Below are 19,254 nucleotides of genomic sequence, written 5' to 3'. Positions count from 1 at the left end.
TCTGTCTTCTAAAAAGATGTAGGAAATATGCAAATATGACCAGGTTCTCTTGCTAAATCATGGCTTGCATAGTAATCGTCTCCTTTCTTTCTTTAGTGAGGTTCACATTATGTTCTCATACCATTTTTGTCTGTGTCACCCTACAGTGGGAGGGACAGACTTTTTGTCATAGTTCCCTTTTGTTTGTGTCATCCTACAGTGGGAGGGGCAGACTCTGTGTGATAGTGCCCTTCTGTTTGTGTCATTCTACTGTGGGAGGGGCACTCTCAATAACTCCCCACATCTGTTACCCTGCAATGGGTGGGGTAAACTTTATGTAAGATAACACCTTTAAAGAGGAACTCCAGTGAAAATAATATAATAAAAAAGTGCTTCATTTTTACAATAATTATGTATAAATGATTTAGTCAGTGTTTGCTCATTGTAAAATCATTTAAAACTCTAATTTACATTCTGACATTTATTACATGGTGACATTTTTACTGTTGGCAGGTGATGTAGCCGCTGCATGCTTTTTGGCAGTTGGAAACTGCTGTAAACAGCTATTTCCCACAATGCAACAAGGTTCACAGACAGGAAACTGCCAGGAGTACCACGATCCTCAGAGTTTTTTGTGGGAGGGGTTTCACCACAATATCAATCATACAGTGCCCCCTGATGGTCTGTTTGTGAAAAGGAATAGATTTCTCACGTAAAAGGGGGTATCAGCTACTGATTAGGATAAAGTTCAATTTTTGGTCGGAGTTTCTCTTTAAGCCTATGTCACACTATAGTAAGTTGAAGAAGAAGAGGACAAATTCGTAACGCACAGCTCCCTTCTTCCTATCTTACTTAGCAGTAAGGAGGGCAGACGTCATGTCTCATAGCGCCCCTATTTTAGTTACCCTATGGTTTGAGGGGAAGTCTCCATGTCTCATAGTTACCCTATTTCAATTTCCCTACAGAGGCAGGGGCAGTCTCCATGTCTTATTGTTACCCTATTTCAGTTGCCCTATGGTGGGAGGGGCAGTCTCAATCTCTCATAGTTACCCTATTTTAGTTGCTCTACAGTGGGAGGGGCCGTCTCCATTTCTCATGGTTCCGTATTGTCTGTGTCATGTTACAGTATGGGGGGCAGACTACATGTATCATAGGTCTCCTTTGTCATTTACCCTACAGTAGGAGGGGCAGTCTCCATGTCTCATAGTTACCCTATTTCAGTTGCCCTAAAGTGGGAGGGGCAATCCCAATGTCTCATATTTCTGTTTTGTTGCAGTATGGGGGGGGCAGACTACATGTATCATAGGTCTACTCTGTCAGTTACCCTATGGTGGGAGGGGTCTCCAGGTCTCATAGTTCCTTTCTATCTGTCTCCTTACACCATTTTTCCCTTCTATCCAGTTGCTATCTGCACCCGCACCGAGATGGAAGACTTTTTGAGTGAGGCCGTCTGCATGAAAGAATTTGATCATCCCAACGTCATGCGTCTCCTTGGTGAGTGGTGGGTCTTTGACACCCTGAAAATGATGTTCTGAGCAGTGGCAGCACCCATATCTCCATCTTAACTAGTTTCCTCTAAACATCTGCAATAACATGCTCTAGAATCTTCCAACCTGTACTTCCTCCAGCAGCGACAGGAAGTGATGTCAGTGATCTGTGTGCATCGTGGGATAGCTTGTTTATGTAGCTATAGGGATGTTGCTAGTTGTGGTAGACTCCTTCATTCCCAGACATATTACTGTATCATGCGATATTGCTGTCTTATTAACATCACTGGTTCTGGAGAAGTCGACCTTTTGCAATACGTTTTTCCTCCACAGAAATGCCTTGCTGCCTCCGCAAACCACCAAACAATTTAAAACTCACAGATGTTTCTTCACTAGTTAGTGATGATCAGAGCAAATTAAATCCAATGCGTTCAAATGACTCAAACAAACCTAATGCCCTGCTGTGTTGTAAAAGGAATAATAAGATTAAGAAATGATTTCTCTCATAAAGGATAGGAAACAGTGCGCAGTGCCTGAACCTGAACTTGTACAGATATCTGTTTACTCCCCAAAGAGCATCAGAAAACTAGAGTGGGCTCTTACCTATTATGTATTTGACGATAGTGCAGCCTAGGGCCATGCTGATCCACATAGTCAACTGTAAAGTGACATCATCTCCTGTCTACCCAAAGAAGCTAGGATGCTGACAGGGAGTAGGGCTTCTAGGGGCTTAGGGGTTAAAAGTGAATCCAAGATTAAAAACTAACTATGAACAGTAACTTGTCTATATATCTTATCTAAAGTTTAGATAGTTTACACAGCAAATCTAGCTGCAAACAGCTTCAACAGTTTCATGTTTATTTATTCCTGTGATACAATGACAGCGGCCATGTTTTGTTTGTCACATTATACACAGGCAAGCTGCAGCTACATCTCTAGCCCTCAGCTCACTCCCCTCTCCTGCTCCCTCCTCCCCTCTGCCTCTGAAATCTCTGGCTAGTAACCTCCTCCTCCTCCTGCCCAGACTGAGCTCTTATAAGCCCTTGCTACATCGAGTGCCACGGCACTTTGAGCTTTGGGCGAGGCTTGTTTAGCTTATAGGGAATTAGGGTATTAAAATAAAAGAAAATAAGTATTTGGCTTGAGGAATGCCATATAAACTATATGTAAGGAACACAATTATGCAATGAGTAAAAGTTTATCTCGGATCCACTTTAAGGAGGGTGAATTCTGCCATAGACTTATATTGCCCCACCCACTGCAAATAGAAACTCTACCTTATTTCATAGCAGGTGTGTTGCTAGCCCCAAAGAAGGTGGCACGCGTCTGGTGGATGCCCCCAACAAATCTTATAAAAAAAAGCCAGGTGACCATCAACAGTGGGCAACAACTGCTATCTTGCCTGGGGCCCCATTTCATCTTAATCCTTCTCTGTTCTCAGGTAGGAAGTACACTTTAGATACACTGGGGTGGATAAACAACTTTATTAAAGCGTGTAACTAGATTTACGCTTTAGGGCACTTTCACACTATGGGCTTGATTCACTAAAGCGTGCAAAGTGTTAGCACACCAGTGAAAAGCCACTTTGCAAGTGCTAACATACTTTGCACGTGCTAACTACGGTGCTAAGTGGTTTGCAGGTGCTAACTAGGGTGCTAAGTAGTTTGCACGTGCTAACTAGGGTGCTAAGTAGTTTGCATGTGCTAACTACGGTGCTAAGTAGTTTGCACGTGCTAACTAGGGTGCTAAGTAGTTTGCACATGCTAACTAGGGTGCTAAGTAGTTTGCACGTGCCCTATTAATATTGTGTTGCGCAAGCTGAAAAATAGGATTGTAATGGTGTTGAAAAGTCGTGAAGCACACAGTACAAAGAAGTATGTGTCACTACAACTATAACTGCACATGCCCGCCAGCATGCTGTATGTTGTTAATTAATCAGAAGTATAAGCTGAACTAAATAAAGATGGATTGGTCACATGACCACAGACTAAAGCGCTGCAAAAGATAACAGAGCTACTCTATATAAATACACATTGATAATAAAACGCATTTACCTATATATAGCTTAGAAATGTTGTTATTTTTTGCCACCTTGTGGCTGCAATAGAGTACAGCACCTCCTGTTATAGGCCAACATCTGCCAGTGGATTTAGCCCAGTCCACCCTCCTTCTCTGTGCTGCAATCTATCATTTCTGAGTGCAGATCCCTAGATTGTACTGAGATGTTTTCTTTTTCTAGTTAAAACCATCTGATTTTGGGTGGAACGGCATTACAGCAGTGATTTGCAGTTTTAGCCCCGACGTGTTTTTATTACAACATCTTTTTACGTGGAATGCCCACCCTTCCCAGAACCACCGATTAGTAAGAGTGCGATGTTCTCGTAAATTAAAACAGCTGGGCGATATCATAAAAAAATGATGCTATATGACCTCAACATTTCTACCTTCAATGTAAACCAAAACGCAACAGTGGACTCTGCTGTGAGAAAAACAAAAAACCTGCTGACTGGTGTAGTTCTGAGAAGAGTCACATGACCAGCGGCACGGCCACTAAGGGGTGGGACCTTTTGCCGAAGAAAACAGCAACTGATTGATTATTTTCTGAAATGACAAAATAGCAGGTTATTCCTCAACAAATAATAAATAATGCAATTAAAATAAGCAGCGAAAGGGGTACTTGAAAGAGAACCCAAGGCGGAACACTACATAAAAAAATATACTACCTAATTTGCCTCTGTTTATAAATAAAATGATGCCCTCCTTGCCATCCTACAGTCTTCTGTTCCTCCTGGAAGTCAGCATCAGTGTTTCAGCTCTACTTTTGAGCTGAGGGGTAGCTAGCTACACAGAGAGGTGGGGAAGGAGGTGTTCCTGAGGCATTCATGTAAACAAGGCGCCCGGAAAAAAGGGTGCAGGGGATTTCCAATAGTAGAATATTGGTAATCTTTACCGATTATTTTACTATGTCTTAACCTAAACCTACTTTCACACAGAAACCTCTCTCTATCGATGCCTAACCCTAAGACCTCCCTCTACTAGTGCCTAATCCTTAACCCCTCAAGGTGGTACCTAACACTTAACCCACCCACCAATTACTTAGTGGATGCGGTGCCCCTAAAATTACCTTCTTTGCTGCATTGGGCGTAGCAATAGAGGGTGCAGAGTTTGCAACCGCATCAGGGCCTTTGGGCCAGAGGGGCCCCCGAAGGGCCCTCCCTCAACCACAGTATTAGCTCTCTATTGGTCCTGTGCTCATAATAATCACTTCTATAGATACTTTGAATAGTTTTAATCATTAACAAACTGCTCCCCATCCTCTTCTTGCACCTCTGACACTGTAATTGCCATTGGCAGGTTTTGGTGCGCCATATAAATTGTTATGTATACAGTGCTGGGGGGCCCCAATGTAAAACTTCATCGGGGCCCATAGTTCCTTAGCTACGCCACTGGCTGCACAACGCAGCTTTTATAATGAATGACTGTGGCAGAGTCATTTTTTCCGCAAGGGTCCCTGCGCCCTTTTTTTTTTTTTTTTGTTCTGGTTATAGAGACGCCGAGAGCCTCAGAAGCTAGTATAGGAGGCGGGGAAGGGAAGGGGCATTCTTAAGGCAGGGAAGGGGTGTTCCTAGTGCAGGAGTGGGCATAGTGCAGGAGTACCCTTCCTGCAAAGGACGCCCCTTCCTATTATGAGATGCTGACAAGCTGCTTGGTGGCAATTTCAGGGGGTGGCAACTTCAAAGTCTGGGGTTACGGGAAGTCTGTAAGACGATCTCTACGGACTTGGAGTGCCTGTTTTAAGGCTGACATATTGAAGGTCCTGCACAATGTATTGGAGGCCCAGCACAACTTTTTATTCTCCTTAGAGCCAGGGTAGAGTGTAACTGCTATCTCAGAGCAAATGATACAGGAATAATGTATCATAAAATATGTTATAGTTGACTTAAAATATGTCTGTACTGAAATCCAATGTACCTTCAGTTTTAAACATAAAAAAGAAAGTCTGTTAGCTTAGCAGTGTTTCTCCTTGTCCCTTGTCACAGGAGTGTGTCTTCAGAATACAGAGAATGAGGGTTACCCGTCACCTGTGGTCATTTTGCCATTTATGAAGCATGGAGATCTTCACAGCTTTCTTCTGTACTCTCGGCTCGGTGATGCACCTCTGGTACGTATGAAGTCTGTTGTTGTCTAAAAGAATGAACCATTTGCAGCCTTTCATAAGCTGCTACTGTGTAGCTACAGGCCCAGCTTGCCCTGCATAGTATATCTTATGTATATGGGACTAAGCGTATCCAGACTGGCTGGATATTGTACTTCTTCAGCAGATGGAAAGCCACAAATAACAACAGGTGTCTGTGTACTCTCTGCATATTGTATAATACCGATTTCTCAGTGTTGTCCCTACCAGGTAGCAAGAAACTCTGTAAGGCAGGGCCACAGTCTGTGTGCATGTTGGGTTGATGTGGCTCTGTAAAATGTATAAGCTATAGGCTTACTATACACCAGAGATTTTGGATGTGAGCCTGCCTTCAGGGGCAAAAAGAGATAATGTGCATATTCAGGAGTGGTGCATTATGGGAAACCACAGTTGTTCACTTAAAGCTGAATTATCGCAAATATCTTCTCTTTTAAGAAGGCAAACTACACTGTGGACCCCAAGAGTGGGACATTAACATTTTTAAAGTCCACACAGTGAAGAAGGTGTTTGTTTTACAAAAATATTTGTTACCTTTAATGTTTACTGATGTAGCTGTCACATGACCATTTAGGCACGGTCCTGCTGGCCACAGATAAAAGTATCCAGTGCACAAGGTTAGTCTGTGGGCCACCAACTTTTCTGAGGCCAGTGGCCACTGTATCACCTGCACAGAAAGCAGAGGCCAACTTCCATTGCCGGGCCGAGGCATAGGCTGGAGAGGCTCCAGCCTCAGGGCGCAATGTAGAAGGGGGCGCACAATTCATTCAGCTGTCATTCCTAATTGTGTATGAAGCAGAAAGAAATTAGAAAAGGGGATACATAGCAGTGACTACAAGCCATATAACTAGATATTAAGGTGTTGGGGAGGATGTGGGCCCTGTGGCCCTCTTAGTCTAATAGCAATCAGTGTGTGACAGCTGGGGTGGGAGGGATGGAGGGGCGCACTTTGGTGTCTAAGCCTTGGGTGCTGGAGGACCTTGTCCCTGCTCTGCCAACTTCTGACCACAAAGAACAGAGCTGAATATGTGTTTTTTGTATCTACTGTGTGTATTGGCTGATGGTACTAACAACATGTTAAATTCATTTAACAGTTCCTCCCCACGCAGACACTGGTGAAGTTTATGACGGATATAGCTAGCGGCATGGAGTATCTGAGCAGCAAGAACTTCATCCATAGAGACCTGGCGGCCAGGAACTGCATGTAAGTTTGTTAGAGCAGATAACGAAGAGGGGAGCTTGTCTAAATATAATAAACTTATACAAAACGAGTGATTGGAGAATAAATGGTCATGAGATGTAGTTGCTGGTGTATTAGGAAGTACACTCAGCTGTAAAGCTTTGGTACTCGCAAGGCTACCAGCCTGATAAAGCTACAAGGATTGCTTCTGTGGTTCTATCGTTCAGAGAGGGGAACCATGCTGGAAGCACTTGCTACTATTGGGGGAGTTTGTGTGTGTGTGTGTGTGGGGGGGGGGGGGGTTGGATGGAACATCTTTCGCTAAGGGGTGAATAGAGATTAAATTGTTAAGATGATCATCATGTGACCCTGGTGGCCTTTGAGCTCTGTTATCAGCTCAACACGGAGAAGCCAGAAGGAAGAAGAGCTGAAGAAATAAGGAACTAGCCTGGCCAATTTTTACTATATTTACATAGCCTTACTCGCTCTCCCTTAGTTTGAAGCTTAGTGTCTACCCCTCTACTGGTGATATTGGTGCAGATCTACCAACCCCAAAGTGACTTCATTTTATGATCTATTCTCTCTCAATCACCTGTTCATAATGACGTTACCCGAACTAGCATTTGACCAACTACCTGATGGACACAGATATACAATTCCCATAATCCCTAGTGGTGACTGTCAGTTGCTAGTAACTTGCTTAGAATTTTCTTATTATCTTGCAGAACAGTCCTCCCTGCTGGTTAGAACAGTTTAAAAAAAAAAAAACTGTCGCTAATGCTTGGAAAAATCTGCCCCGCTGACTCTTATTAGTCTGTAGTTCTACTGGCCATGGTATGACAGTGAGCAAAATCAAAGTAGCCCAATGTCGTCATAATACAGGAAGTGTGGCCATATTAATGGCTTTCAACAAATGGAAAATATAAAAGTTAGATAAACAGAGGCACAACAGTACTTTTATTTAATTGCACAAGTATATAGTTATATCTCTCTTTTGCCTTAATTTCCCATTAATTTTACTTCTTACAGGTACCCTTTACATCAGTGGATAGTTGTTTTCCTACAGAACATCTATGTGATACTTTGTGTTGCTTCCCCTCAGGTTGAATGAGAACATGAATGTCTGTGTGGCAGATTTCGGCCTGTCCAAGAAAATCTATAATGGAGATTATTACCGCCAAGGTCGTATTGCCAAGATGCCGGTCAAATGGATTGCCATAGAGAGCCTGGCAGACCGTGTGTACACCAGCAAAAGTGATGTGGTGAGTAGCAGCTCTCAGTAATGGGATATCTCCTTGTAAGGGAAGGCTACATGGAACTAACCTGGTTATATGTAATGTATAATACTGGAATTTCTCATGAGGCGGCAGGCGCAGCTAGTTTACTGACTGAAACCTGCTTAGAGTATCTATAGACTTACCTCATCAGAAATGTTCTTTCATCATCCTGGTGAAAATATACAATGTATACAGGTGTCCCATGACCCCATTGGCCTTCCCTAGGCAAGTCTGATAGCTCCTGTCTGATCACTATTGACATTCTTTTATATTTCCCGCCATCAGGCGTTGCTCACCCCCCGGGCTGGTTCTAGACTTTGTGCTGCCTGAGGCAAACTTGTGAGGATGCTGTGGCTCATCAATCATCACTGCAGGTTCTATCCCGTGGTGGTGGTGATGATGGGCAGGGCGGGCGGCAAGCAGCATGACTATTCTTTCTGATCCAGACTTTCGGTTTCTGCCTCCACCCGCTGTACTCATGTGCGGCAGGGAGGGCAGGGGCCAGGGGGTGTCCAGGCAAATGGCCAGGCGGGCGGCAGTAAGGCGGGTGGCGGCAGGCCAAGCACTTCACTTCCTGTTTCTGCCTGGCATCGCCCCTCACTTCCTCCGCCTGAGGAAACAGGGTCACCTGGGTTCATGGGCGCTGCACACTCCTCTCCTCTCCATAGAAAAGAACATGCTGCTCAGCCAGTAAGCCAAGCAGTGTGTATGTACAGAATTAATTTTTAAACTCCTCCCCCATCTAAAACAATCACAAATGAGTGTTGTGGGAGACAACGCCTATTCAAAGTGTGTACTTAGTTTCATGTCTGAAAGGGACGGGAGTTTGAAAGAACATAGAAAGTGAGGGAGAAACAAAGGCTAAAACAAAAGTTTAGTATAGCTATAACTGTCTAATGCCCGGCATTCAACCTCTACCATCAGCTACAAATCAGTGATCAGCATTAGTTAATCGGAACCTGGGCTAGAGAAGCCTGACCAAAACCAAAACGAGGTCATGTAAAGAAGTGTTTAATGCCTGTTAAACATTTATTTTTCTACTTTTATATCTACTTTACAGTATCTGGGCCAGAACACTATTAGCATGGCATTTGTATGTTCTCCTCGTGTTTGCATGGGTTTCCTCCAGGGACTCCAGTTTCTCAAAAATGTCCATATTGGTTAACTGGCTTCATCACAAAATAGGCTTCAGATTATGATGGATATGACCGTTTTGACTATCTCTAAATGGAAACTATAGAGGGAACCTTCTGGATCAGACAGGAGGAGGGAGAGGACAGTGACAATTGCATTGAAAAGCTATAAAGGAAATCGATTTATAATAGTAAAAGTCTATTTCACTTTAGCCTGGCCACATAGAAAGGAGCACTGACCTGTTTCTGTTATTGGTGATCCATTCCCATGGTCACTACTAGAAGCTCAAACATTGAACAGTTTGTGGCCAAGCTTACCACCAAACTAGAAAAGCTGAAGTTCTCTTAAAATAACCTGCACAAGGATGTTCCCTATTCACAGAAAGTAGTTTGAATGTTGTCACAGGTACTTGGATGCACTACAAAGTGTCTCTTCCAGTTCATCCTGGTCATGTGATGAGAAAGGTCCACTTTAAGGTGTGACTTCCTGCCAATTCACTGCCTCTTACAAATGCTAAATCCCAGCCGTGATGATAACCTCAGTCCAATCATAGCTAGGATTTTGCTATGAGGCAGTAACAGGTACCTAAGGCTGGATTTATACCTTTTTGTGCCCCTAGGTATGTTGTGGCTCCCCTTTCTTGTGCAGTAGCCCTCCTATTTCATGTGCAGCCCCCTCTTCCTTGTGTAGCATGCATTTACTGTAGCCCCTTTCTTTCATGAACAGCTCCCTTGGGCATCAGTTTCTCTTTTTCAAACTTCTCTCTCATATATAGCCACCCCTCTTTCATGTCGAGGTGCCGCCTTGTACTTCCGCCACCCAAGGCCCAGGCCTTGGTGGCTTTTCCAGAAATCCAGCCCTACAGACCTGTGACCTTCAGAAATTACCTACATCATGCACGGTTTCCTACTTTAGAATCTTTCTTTTTCCTGGGCATAAAAGGACAAACTATTAATTGCAGCATGCCTTATTAGCCCTCATCGGCCCTCTCACCAAGTAAATTGCAGCTGGTTTTGGCTGTGCTTTGATGTACATGAAGATTGGCACATGCGTTATCTTCTGTTGCTCTCCCTCAGAGATTTTCTTGTCACTGGCCAGTCTAAATATGTGATGATGTCAAGTAGTCTGGAACACTTCAGCTGTAGTGGAAAATTAAGCAAACATGTTCCGACAGGCAAGCAGATAAACTTATAGACTGAAATGTTTCCAAAACGACTGCAGTTATCAGCGTGACCGTATGACCTGCTTTCTGTCTATTCAGGAGGATGTACATAGCTGCGTCTTGTTATTTTCATACCAGTATAAAGTGAATGACCCTATGTCCTTCTTTTCAGTGGTCTTTTGGTGTGACCATGTGGGAGATCGCCACACGAGGTCAAACTCCCTATCCTGGGGTGGAGAACAGTGAAATCTATGACTACCTGAGACAAGGAAACCGGCTGAAGCAGCCTCCGGATTGTCTGGATGGATTGTAAGTCTTAGTGATGAGCGTAATCTGATAATTACGATTACACGTACATTTTTGCAATTATGGCCAACTTTAGCGGTAATTAGCAAAGCCCCCGGACAGACTGTCATCACCACAGTTGCTACATACGTTAAGGGGAGTAGTGGCAAAAAGTAAAAAAAAAATAATTTTTCAAAAAGACCTTGTAGCTTTTGAAGAAATTGATTTTAAAAATGAAAAGAAAAAATGTTCTTTTACCATTTGTGCCGCCAGGACGTGATTGTCACGTCCAAGGTCCCCAGTAGAAAGACGGACCGCTTTCCTGTCCTTCTTATATTTCCTGGAAGCTTCCAGGACTAAAAAAAAATAAATCAATGTGACCATCTTGTGGCCAAATAGAAAACTACATCTACATACATTTTTTTTTAATAAAATAAACACACATTATTACATTTAAAATTAACTGTTTACCTCCCACACCAAAAATTACCCAAATACATTTTTTTTATGAAAAAACAAAATTACAATTAAAAAAACGTTACCTAAGGGTCTGAACTTTTCTATTATGCATGTGAATATTACGTGCATTTTTTTAATTATAAGCTTGTAAATAGTGATGGACGCAAAACTGAAAAAATGCACCTTTATTTCCAAATAAAATATTGGCGCCAAACATTGTGATAGGGACAAAATTTAAATGGTGTAATAACTGGGACAAATGGGATAAAATACATAGGTTTTAATTATGGTAGCATGTATTATTTTAAAGCTATAATGGACGAAAACTGAGAAATAATGAATTTTCCCATTTTTTTCTTAATATTCCTGTTAAAATGCATTTAGAAAAAATAATTCTTAGCAAAATGTACCACCCAAAGAAAGCCTTATTGGTGGTGGAAAAAACAAGATATAGATCAATTCATTGTGATAGTTAGCGATAAAGTTATTGGCGAATGAATGGGAAGTGAAAATTGCTCTGATGCATAAGGTGAAAAATACTAAAATGGTTAAACTCAGAATGAGAGTTTAGGGGAAAAAAATGTCATTTGCATTTTTTAAATCGTTTTTAAGAAAAACGACAAGGTCTTTCTGAAAATTTTGTGATGATACCACGTAATAGGTACTTTGCTATTAACTGCTAAAGTTTACATGAAAGTTATGTGAAAATGCGAAATTAAGTTTTGGTGGGGAGTTTTTTTGTAAATGGAGAGTCTAGTTTCAAATGTTAGCTTGTAGTATAAGTTTAAAGGAATACTGTAGGGGGTCGGGGGGGAAATGAGTTGAACTTACCCGGGGCTTCTAATGGTCCCCTGCAGACATCCTGTTCCTGCGCAGCCACTCACCGATGCTCTGGCCCCGCCTCCGGTTCACTTCTGGAATTTCAGACTTTAAAGTCTGAAAACCACTGCGCCTGCGTTGCCGTGTCCTCGTTCCCGCTGATGTCACCAGAAGTGTACTGCGCAGGCACAGACCATACTGGGCTTGTGCTATACACTACTGGTGACATCAGCAGGAGCGAGGACACGGCAACGCAAGCGCAGTGGTTTTCAGACTTTAAAGTCTGAAATTGCAGAAGTGAACTGGAGGCGGGGAACGGAGCATCGGTGAGTGGCTGCGCGGGCACAGGATGTCTGCGGGGGACCAGTAGAAGCCCCGGGTAAGTTCAACTCCTTTTCCCCCAACCCCCCTACAGTGTCCCTTTAACAATAAGTTTAACAATGCATGTTACCAACGCAACTGACGCCCGGGATAGGATGAGAAAGAAAGAGAAAGCTTGCGTGCGGGGATCGCGGAAGGTGAGTTATAACTGCGCTATGCCCGCTCTCCCCTGCCACTCTGCCGGGTGCCCCGGACGGTCCCACTATTCGCATGCCCATAGAAACGGGGGACCCGGGAGGAACTTTAACCCAGGCTTGAACTTCATCCCAGTCAGTAGCTGATACCACCTTTCCCACGAGAAATCTTTACCTTTTGTCAAATAGATCACCAGGGACATCTGTATGGCTGACATTGTGATGAGACCCCTCCCACAATGTGATTTGCTGTCTGTGAACCTCATTGCATTGTGAGAAATAACGGGTGTTTCCAAGCAAGCAGCATCTCCCTCTGTGCATAGAACTCTCATTAAACGAACGTTCCGCAGAGATTACCAGGATGGGCTATGGATCTTACAACGGACAGACAATGATTAAATTAAGTCAGCGCCACGGAATATGCTGGTGCTTTATAAATCGATAATAATAAGTGAATATTGTAAAATATAAGCAATTTTAATAGTTACTTTATTTTTACTACAGTTCCTGTTGCACTAAAAATGCACTATAATTGTTTTATTTTTTTTCCTTTAGTAAGAATATATCTGGTGAATATGCTCTTTTTTATCGTACCCAGCAGAATATTCTCTGTAAATTGGGCTGATGACACTTTTTACAGAGAATAGTCTGCTGGTTACAATAAAAAAAACTGGTTGTTAGCTGTCACCTGGTGGCCTGACATGGGTACTACACTTGTGTGAACTGCTGCCTATAGCATGCAATGTTAAACTTCCACACTAACTAACTATCTAACTAACTAAACTACTTCAAGCTAACATTTGAAACAAGACTCTCAATTTACAAAAAAAAAAAAAAAAACAACCAAAAACAAATATATTTTTTTTTTATTTTTTTTTTACAATGTAAACTGCAGCTCAAGGTTTCTAGAGAAATATCCTAAGAAAAATAATGTTGCTCCACTTGGACAGTATTTTTGGTTCTGGTGGACGTTCCATCACTCTTACATAGTACATTCTTAAAGAGACACTAAAGCGAGAATAAATCTCGCTTCAGTGCTTATATTCAGCAGGGGCACGTGTGCCCCTGCCAAAACGCAGCTATCCCGCGGCTGAACGGGGGTCCCTTCACCCCCAACCCCCCCCCCCCCCCCCCGCCTGCAAAATCAACGACCAACTTGGTTGTAAATTTTGCTCTTCCTGGAGGCAGGGCTAACGGCCGCAGCCCTGCCTCCAGTCGCGTCTATCAGCGGCTCATCACCGCCTCTCCCCCGCCCCTCTCAGTGAAGGAAGACTGAAAGGGGCGGGGGAGAGGCAGAGGTACGCGTCTGATAGACGCGCGGGAGGCAGGGCTGCAGCGGTTAGCGCTGCCTCAATGCGGAAGCGCTCCCCCGCTGCACGGAGGGGATTTGGGGGATCAGGGACCCCTGTTAAGCCACGGGATAGCGGCGGTTTATCAGGGGCACACATGCCCTTGCTATCTATGAGGTCTGAAGTGAGATTTATTCTCACTTCAGACTCTCTTTAAAGCCTGCTACACACCTTTCATTCTGATTGGCCTATGATTGGCCAATATTACCCCTCTATGTAGTATGATGGTCAACAGACTGTGAATACTATGAGCAGATTGTGCAGGTAAGCTCTCATACTGCATGGAAGTGGTAAAATTGGCCAGTTATTGGGGTGTACTAGGCTGTGATTCTGATGCTGAAACCAAGACAATTACCATAAAAGTAGGGGTCCTGAATAATTACCTGCATTCTAATATATGTCACTACAGTGGCTCTTTAATGTGTGGGCAGGATTATGTCTGTAGCTGGGAATCTTTGTACAGACAGGGCACACCCGGGACAAGGTCCTTCAGCACTCAAGGCTGAGACACCAAAGTGCGCCCCTCTATCCCTCCCTCCCCAGCCATCACACACTGATTGCTGTTAGGGTAAGAGGCACCCCAGGGCCCCCAACACCTTAATCTCTAGTTATCTGGCTTGCAGTCACTGCCATGTATCCCCTTATCTTATTTCTCTCTGCTTCAAACACAATAGGGGAATGATAGCTGAGTAAGTTGTGTGCCCCCTCCTACACTGCGCCCTGAGGCTGGAGCCTCTCTTGCCTCTGCCTTGGCCCGGCCCTGGGACAGGGTGAAGATTGGCAGCCATCCACTAGAATTATGAAAATTTCACATCCAGAGTCCGTAAATACAAATTCAAAAGTTAGATCCACTAATTATCATGTGTTAGTTCTCTATCACTGATCAGCAGTTCCAGACTAAATTACTCATAATCAGTTATTTCACAATATGCTTGCAAACATAACACACAATGATGCCAAAAAATCCTCATGCATTTAACTCCCTCATATGCTGTCAATAGCAAAACCTTCTTGGGAAAATAAAAGTCTAAAGACGGGTGAGGTAATAAAACAAGTTACCCTCCTGCTGTCAAGACCCATTACATTTAATAGTGGCCGTAATTTAGCTGTCGTCTGCTTGGAATGTAGGTCTGTCATGCTGTGGTGGCTGCCTTGTGTAGTGACAGATAATATGGCAAAAACAAGCAGTACATTGCAGCGCATGCATGAAATAGCAGCAGGGCTGGTGCTTCCATAAGGGCAAACTAGGCAGTAGCCCAGAGCCTGTGGGGCTCCTAATTCTCCCCCCTATAAGTGGCGCCATTATGGGGGAAGAGACACCTCTGTTTGTTAATGCAGGGTTAGCATAGCTCAATGTCTGGCCAGCAAGCTCCTCCCTCTACCATAATGCTTTATGGGAAGGGGGCAAAGACCACCTAATACCTTTGTATAGGGGGATAGAGGCACAGTGGCCACCTAATATTGTCAGCAAGTAAGGGGGGGGGGGCATGTTCATGTGGTCTCCATATAACCTAAAACTGGCCCTGTATAGTAGGCATATACAGTGCTGTTCATAGCAAAAATTGTGTATACGTATGAGAGCTACTCCCGTAGTAATTGATTATCCTCAATGAAGAAAATCCTTTCAATTAGCGCTTAAACATTAATCATGCTCAAATCAAAAACTAAGAACAAATAAACATTTCCACAAATGTCAATGTTTTTCTCAATCAAGTCCCTCCCCTTTTTGATTTTAGTGTTTTAACCCCTGGGCACCTCTTTCCCTATTGTGCTGTATACCCCCCCCCCCCCCAACCTTCTAGCTTGGGAGGGTACTTTCCTAGCCCCACATTGGTTCCACCAGTGTGCAGGCAAGCGTTTTTTCTTCAAGAGAGCAACCACATCCTCTCCGGTCAGAAACCCTGGGTGTGGAGTCGGGTTAAAAATCTCCACCATTTCAAAGTGGTTAGTTGCCCCCCCCCCCCCCCCCCATGCAACCCACCTTTGTGAGCATTTTTCAATCACTATATTACATCATTTGATCCTTACATATTGCGCAGATGTTCTGGCACCTTAGACTTTGCTCTCCATGGATCTACAAACCCCCCGCCGAACCACACCACAAGTGTGCTGGCTGTACTAGCTGTCACTTCTCCCACATTACCCATGCCTGGTGTAGGTAGCTACAGGTGTTTCTTAGTATTAGGTAGACATAAGTACCCTCAGTATTAAGTAGCTAGTTATGCCCCCAACTGACGGGATCTCTCATCAGTGGAATGCCAAGAGCCTGGTGAGTAAACTCTCATTTACACTCTGCTCAGGACTCTGTATGGGGTAGATGGGAGCCAGGCACTCGTGGAGGGAAGTGAGCCGTCTTCCCATCATCAGGCGCCTGTAGGCACGTGCCTACAGTGCCTTATAGTAAAACAAGCTCTGCTAGGGCACCAAAATATCCATAAAACAACTCTGAACACACTATAAAAATTGTACATGGCCTGAGTCACTTGATCAGTTCTGTTATTACTGTTATACATCCGTTACATAATGCTGTTTCCTCATCTAACTGTCTCTAGGAAAAGACTGTAAACCACAGACCTACACACTCATGTCACAATCCACAACTTGCATGGGCACATTGAATTTCACAGTCTTACAAAACTGGTTTTGCAGTGTAGTCTCTTATTGCCATGAGTGCTGGTCAGATAGGCGAATGCCATCTGCTTTGGGCCCGAAGGCATTTGATGAAAAGGTTCTATTTCTCATTTGAAAGACATTAAACCACATCCTGCACTTATGCCGGGAAGATGCTGACGATTTTACCAGCAGGATGATGTGACTCCAGGCCACATATTTACCAGTGGTTCTGACTGTCAGAGCAGCAGTGGTTTTACCCACAAGAAAGTGTGCTGTCAGCAATCTGCCAATGTTATCCATAGCGGCTCACCCAAAGCCACGAGCTTTAGCGCTCTTCCTGGGATTAGGAATGGTGTCACGGTTGCTTATGTTTTGAAAGACAACTTGTGGGTGCACCTGCTGGAGCCACAGATCAGCATTCTTGTGTTCTGATAGCTTAGAGCAGATGGGTTGATGTTCTACATTTTGGCCCTTTATTCTTTTTTTTTTTTTGTTCAGAAATTTAAAGGGACTCTTCCAGATAACATGATTTTCTAGGTCATCATAGAGAATTTTCCAAATTTACTTTTCATGTACCTCTAGGCCAACTATTTTGTGGCTCCCATTTCATGTACAGCAGCGCCCCTTCCATTCCATGTGCAGCCCCCTCTTCCATGTGTATAATCCATGTACTGCAGTTCAACAGCTCCTTTGGGCATCACTTTCCATTTTTCATGCGTTGCTCCTCTTTCATATGTAACAATCCCTCTTTCATGTTCAGGTGCCCTTTTGGGCTGCAGCCACACAAGGCCTGGGCCTTTTTGGCCTTTCCAGAAATCCGGCCCTACTCGTTATCTGCATTGTTCTGCTCCTGTTGTCCACTCAAGGCAACTGTGGATTGGCTTTAGAAGCATGCAAAAAAAGTATAATTGAGGTTTCAGTGGAAAATTAGGTTATACGTCTGTGTGGCAACCATGGTAAGAGAGTAAATGGCTACCCCTACAGGGGGCATACGTTCAATCAGGCCACTGCGGTAATTTGGATGATTGAGAAAGCTGCTAGTGAAATATTGGTAAAATTGCCCAAATTCAACTTCTTAATTCTTGCAGTTCCTAACACCTTATCTTACCCTGTTCTCACACAAGCCCTTCCTCTACCAATGCCTAAGCCTAACAAATCCCCTGTTGCAAAATGCCCAACCCTAACTGACCCTTCCAACCAATGCCTAACCCTAGCCAACCCCCCAAACTCCCGGTGGCACCTACATTTCCAGTTATAGCTATTAATGTGGGCACCTATGGCAGCACCCAATGTTCCTCAGCACCTCCAAGGCTTAAAGAGAAACCTTAACCAAGAATTGAACGTCATGCCAATCAGTAGCCGATACCCCCTTTCCCATGAGAAATCTTTTCCTTTTCAGAAAAATGCTTGATGCACTTTTTGTGGCAAAATCACGATTTTGCACAAAGTTCTTTACAGTCAAAAGAGATGTGATTTGTCACGATCAAAGTTGAAGACTGGCAATATGAAAGAGTGAGCATGTATTTACGTAATAGCTCTGAACTCAGGGTCGGATCTAGACCAAGTTGCGCCTGGGGCAAGGTCAGGTTTTGGCGCCTAAACTGCCATTCCCCATCCAGTTTTGGCGCCTAAAGGTCAGGTTTTGGCGCCTAAAGATCAGGTTTTGGTGCCTAAACTTGTATTCCCCATCCAAATTTTGCCGCCTTTTTAAGAATTCAACAAACTGCGCCTGGGGCAAGAGACCCGTCTGCCCCCCCCAGATCCGTCCCTGTCTGAACTGGAACTGGTAAACAACAAGACACTTGTATGTTTTTAATAACTGAGAAACTACTGGTGTATTGGTCTCCTGAGCTGAACAAAGAACCGTGGTTCACACAGTATACCACAGTGATCCCTGCTGTAATATGCTAAAATATTGATACTATGTGCATTTTTGCCCAATTGCTAATCAGCTGATGTGAGTATAATTGTTTTAATAGTTTCTTTCCTTTCTTAAGGTATGAGTTAATGTCCAGTTGCTGGCAGTTGAATTCTAAAGATCGCCCAACATTCGAGACACTTCACAGTGAATTGGAGAAGATCCTCAAGAATTTACCCCCAGCAAAAGACCCAGATGAAATTCTCTACGTCAACATGGAAGAAACTCTTTCATCTGCTTTCATTGATGAGGAAGACGGGGAACTTGGCGCTGTTGGTGGTTTGGATACAAAGGATTTCGGAGATGATATTTTCTCCAAACCTAGTTCTGTCACGGCAGAAGTCCACCAGCCTGAAAACACCAATCGATATGTCATGTGCCCAGGACGGGAAGCCACGCGGCTGTTAACATCAGTATCTATGGAGCACCCACGTTACAGCTCAGCTTTGGAAGAAGGGACATTGGAAGAGTTATTGGCTGGTCAAGGATCCAGATAATAAACAAAGTACTCTTGAAATCCAATATCATATGACATGGAATCTTGACATTGGATTTCCAACATCAATTTCATGGAGTTTCAGTCTTGCCTTAGAGTATTTTTATCTTTTTAACAAGTCGTTCTCATTCCACAAAGGCATTACGTAGCATATTGTCTCGCTGGTCTTCCTACTCTAGAACCTCCCAAACCAGTACGCAAAGCATCATTAATGAGACAATAATGTGTTGGTGCTTCCTGTGATAAGGTCATGTGAACAAAGACCAAGAGTGAGGTCTAAGCAACAATATCACTGTCACGTCAAGTCTTTTTTTTTTATAATGCTGTGGTACGAAGAACCTAGTGTATGAGTGTGTTTTGATACTGAAATGTTCAAGAGACTGAACAAC

The 19,254-nt window shown here is 43.6% G+C and overlaps 1 protein-coding gene across 1 annotated transcript in view; it reads left to right on the top strand.

The window, feature by feature from the left end:
- Nucleotides 1-18,934, top strand: part of AXL (AXL receptor tyrosine kinase) — a 144,016-nt gene extending 125,082 nt beyond the window's left edge. The window contains exons 15-20 of the mRNA XM_068250668.1: nt 1,381-1,473; nt 5,507-5,628; nt 6,753-6,862; nt 7,941-8,100; nt 10,584-10,720; nt 18,449-18,934. Coding sequence (XP_068106769.1) covers nt 1,381-1,473; nt 5,507-5,628; nt 6,753-6,862; nt 7,941-8,100; nt 10,584-10,720; nt 18,449-18,866 — 1,040 coding nt within the window. The 3' untranslated portion in view covers nt 18,867-18,934. The remainder of the gene's footprint in view (nt 1-1,380; nt 1,474-5,506; nt 5,629-6,752; nt 6,863-7,940; nt 8,101-10,583; nt 10,721-18,448) is intronic.
- Nucleotides 18,935-19,254: the final 320 nt, after the last annotated feature.

This window comes from Hyperolius riggenbachi, chromosome 8, assembly GCF_040937935.1.
Source record: "Hyperolius riggenbachi isolate aHypRig1 chromosome 8, aHypRig1.pri, whole genome shotgun sequence".
Lineage (NCBI taxonomy): Eukaryota > Metazoa > Chordata > Amphibia > Anura > Hyperoliidae > Hyperolius > Hyperolius riggenbachi.
The sequence above is the reverse complement of the archived record's forward strand: the minus strand, read 5'-3'. Positions and strand labels throughout refer to the sequence as shown.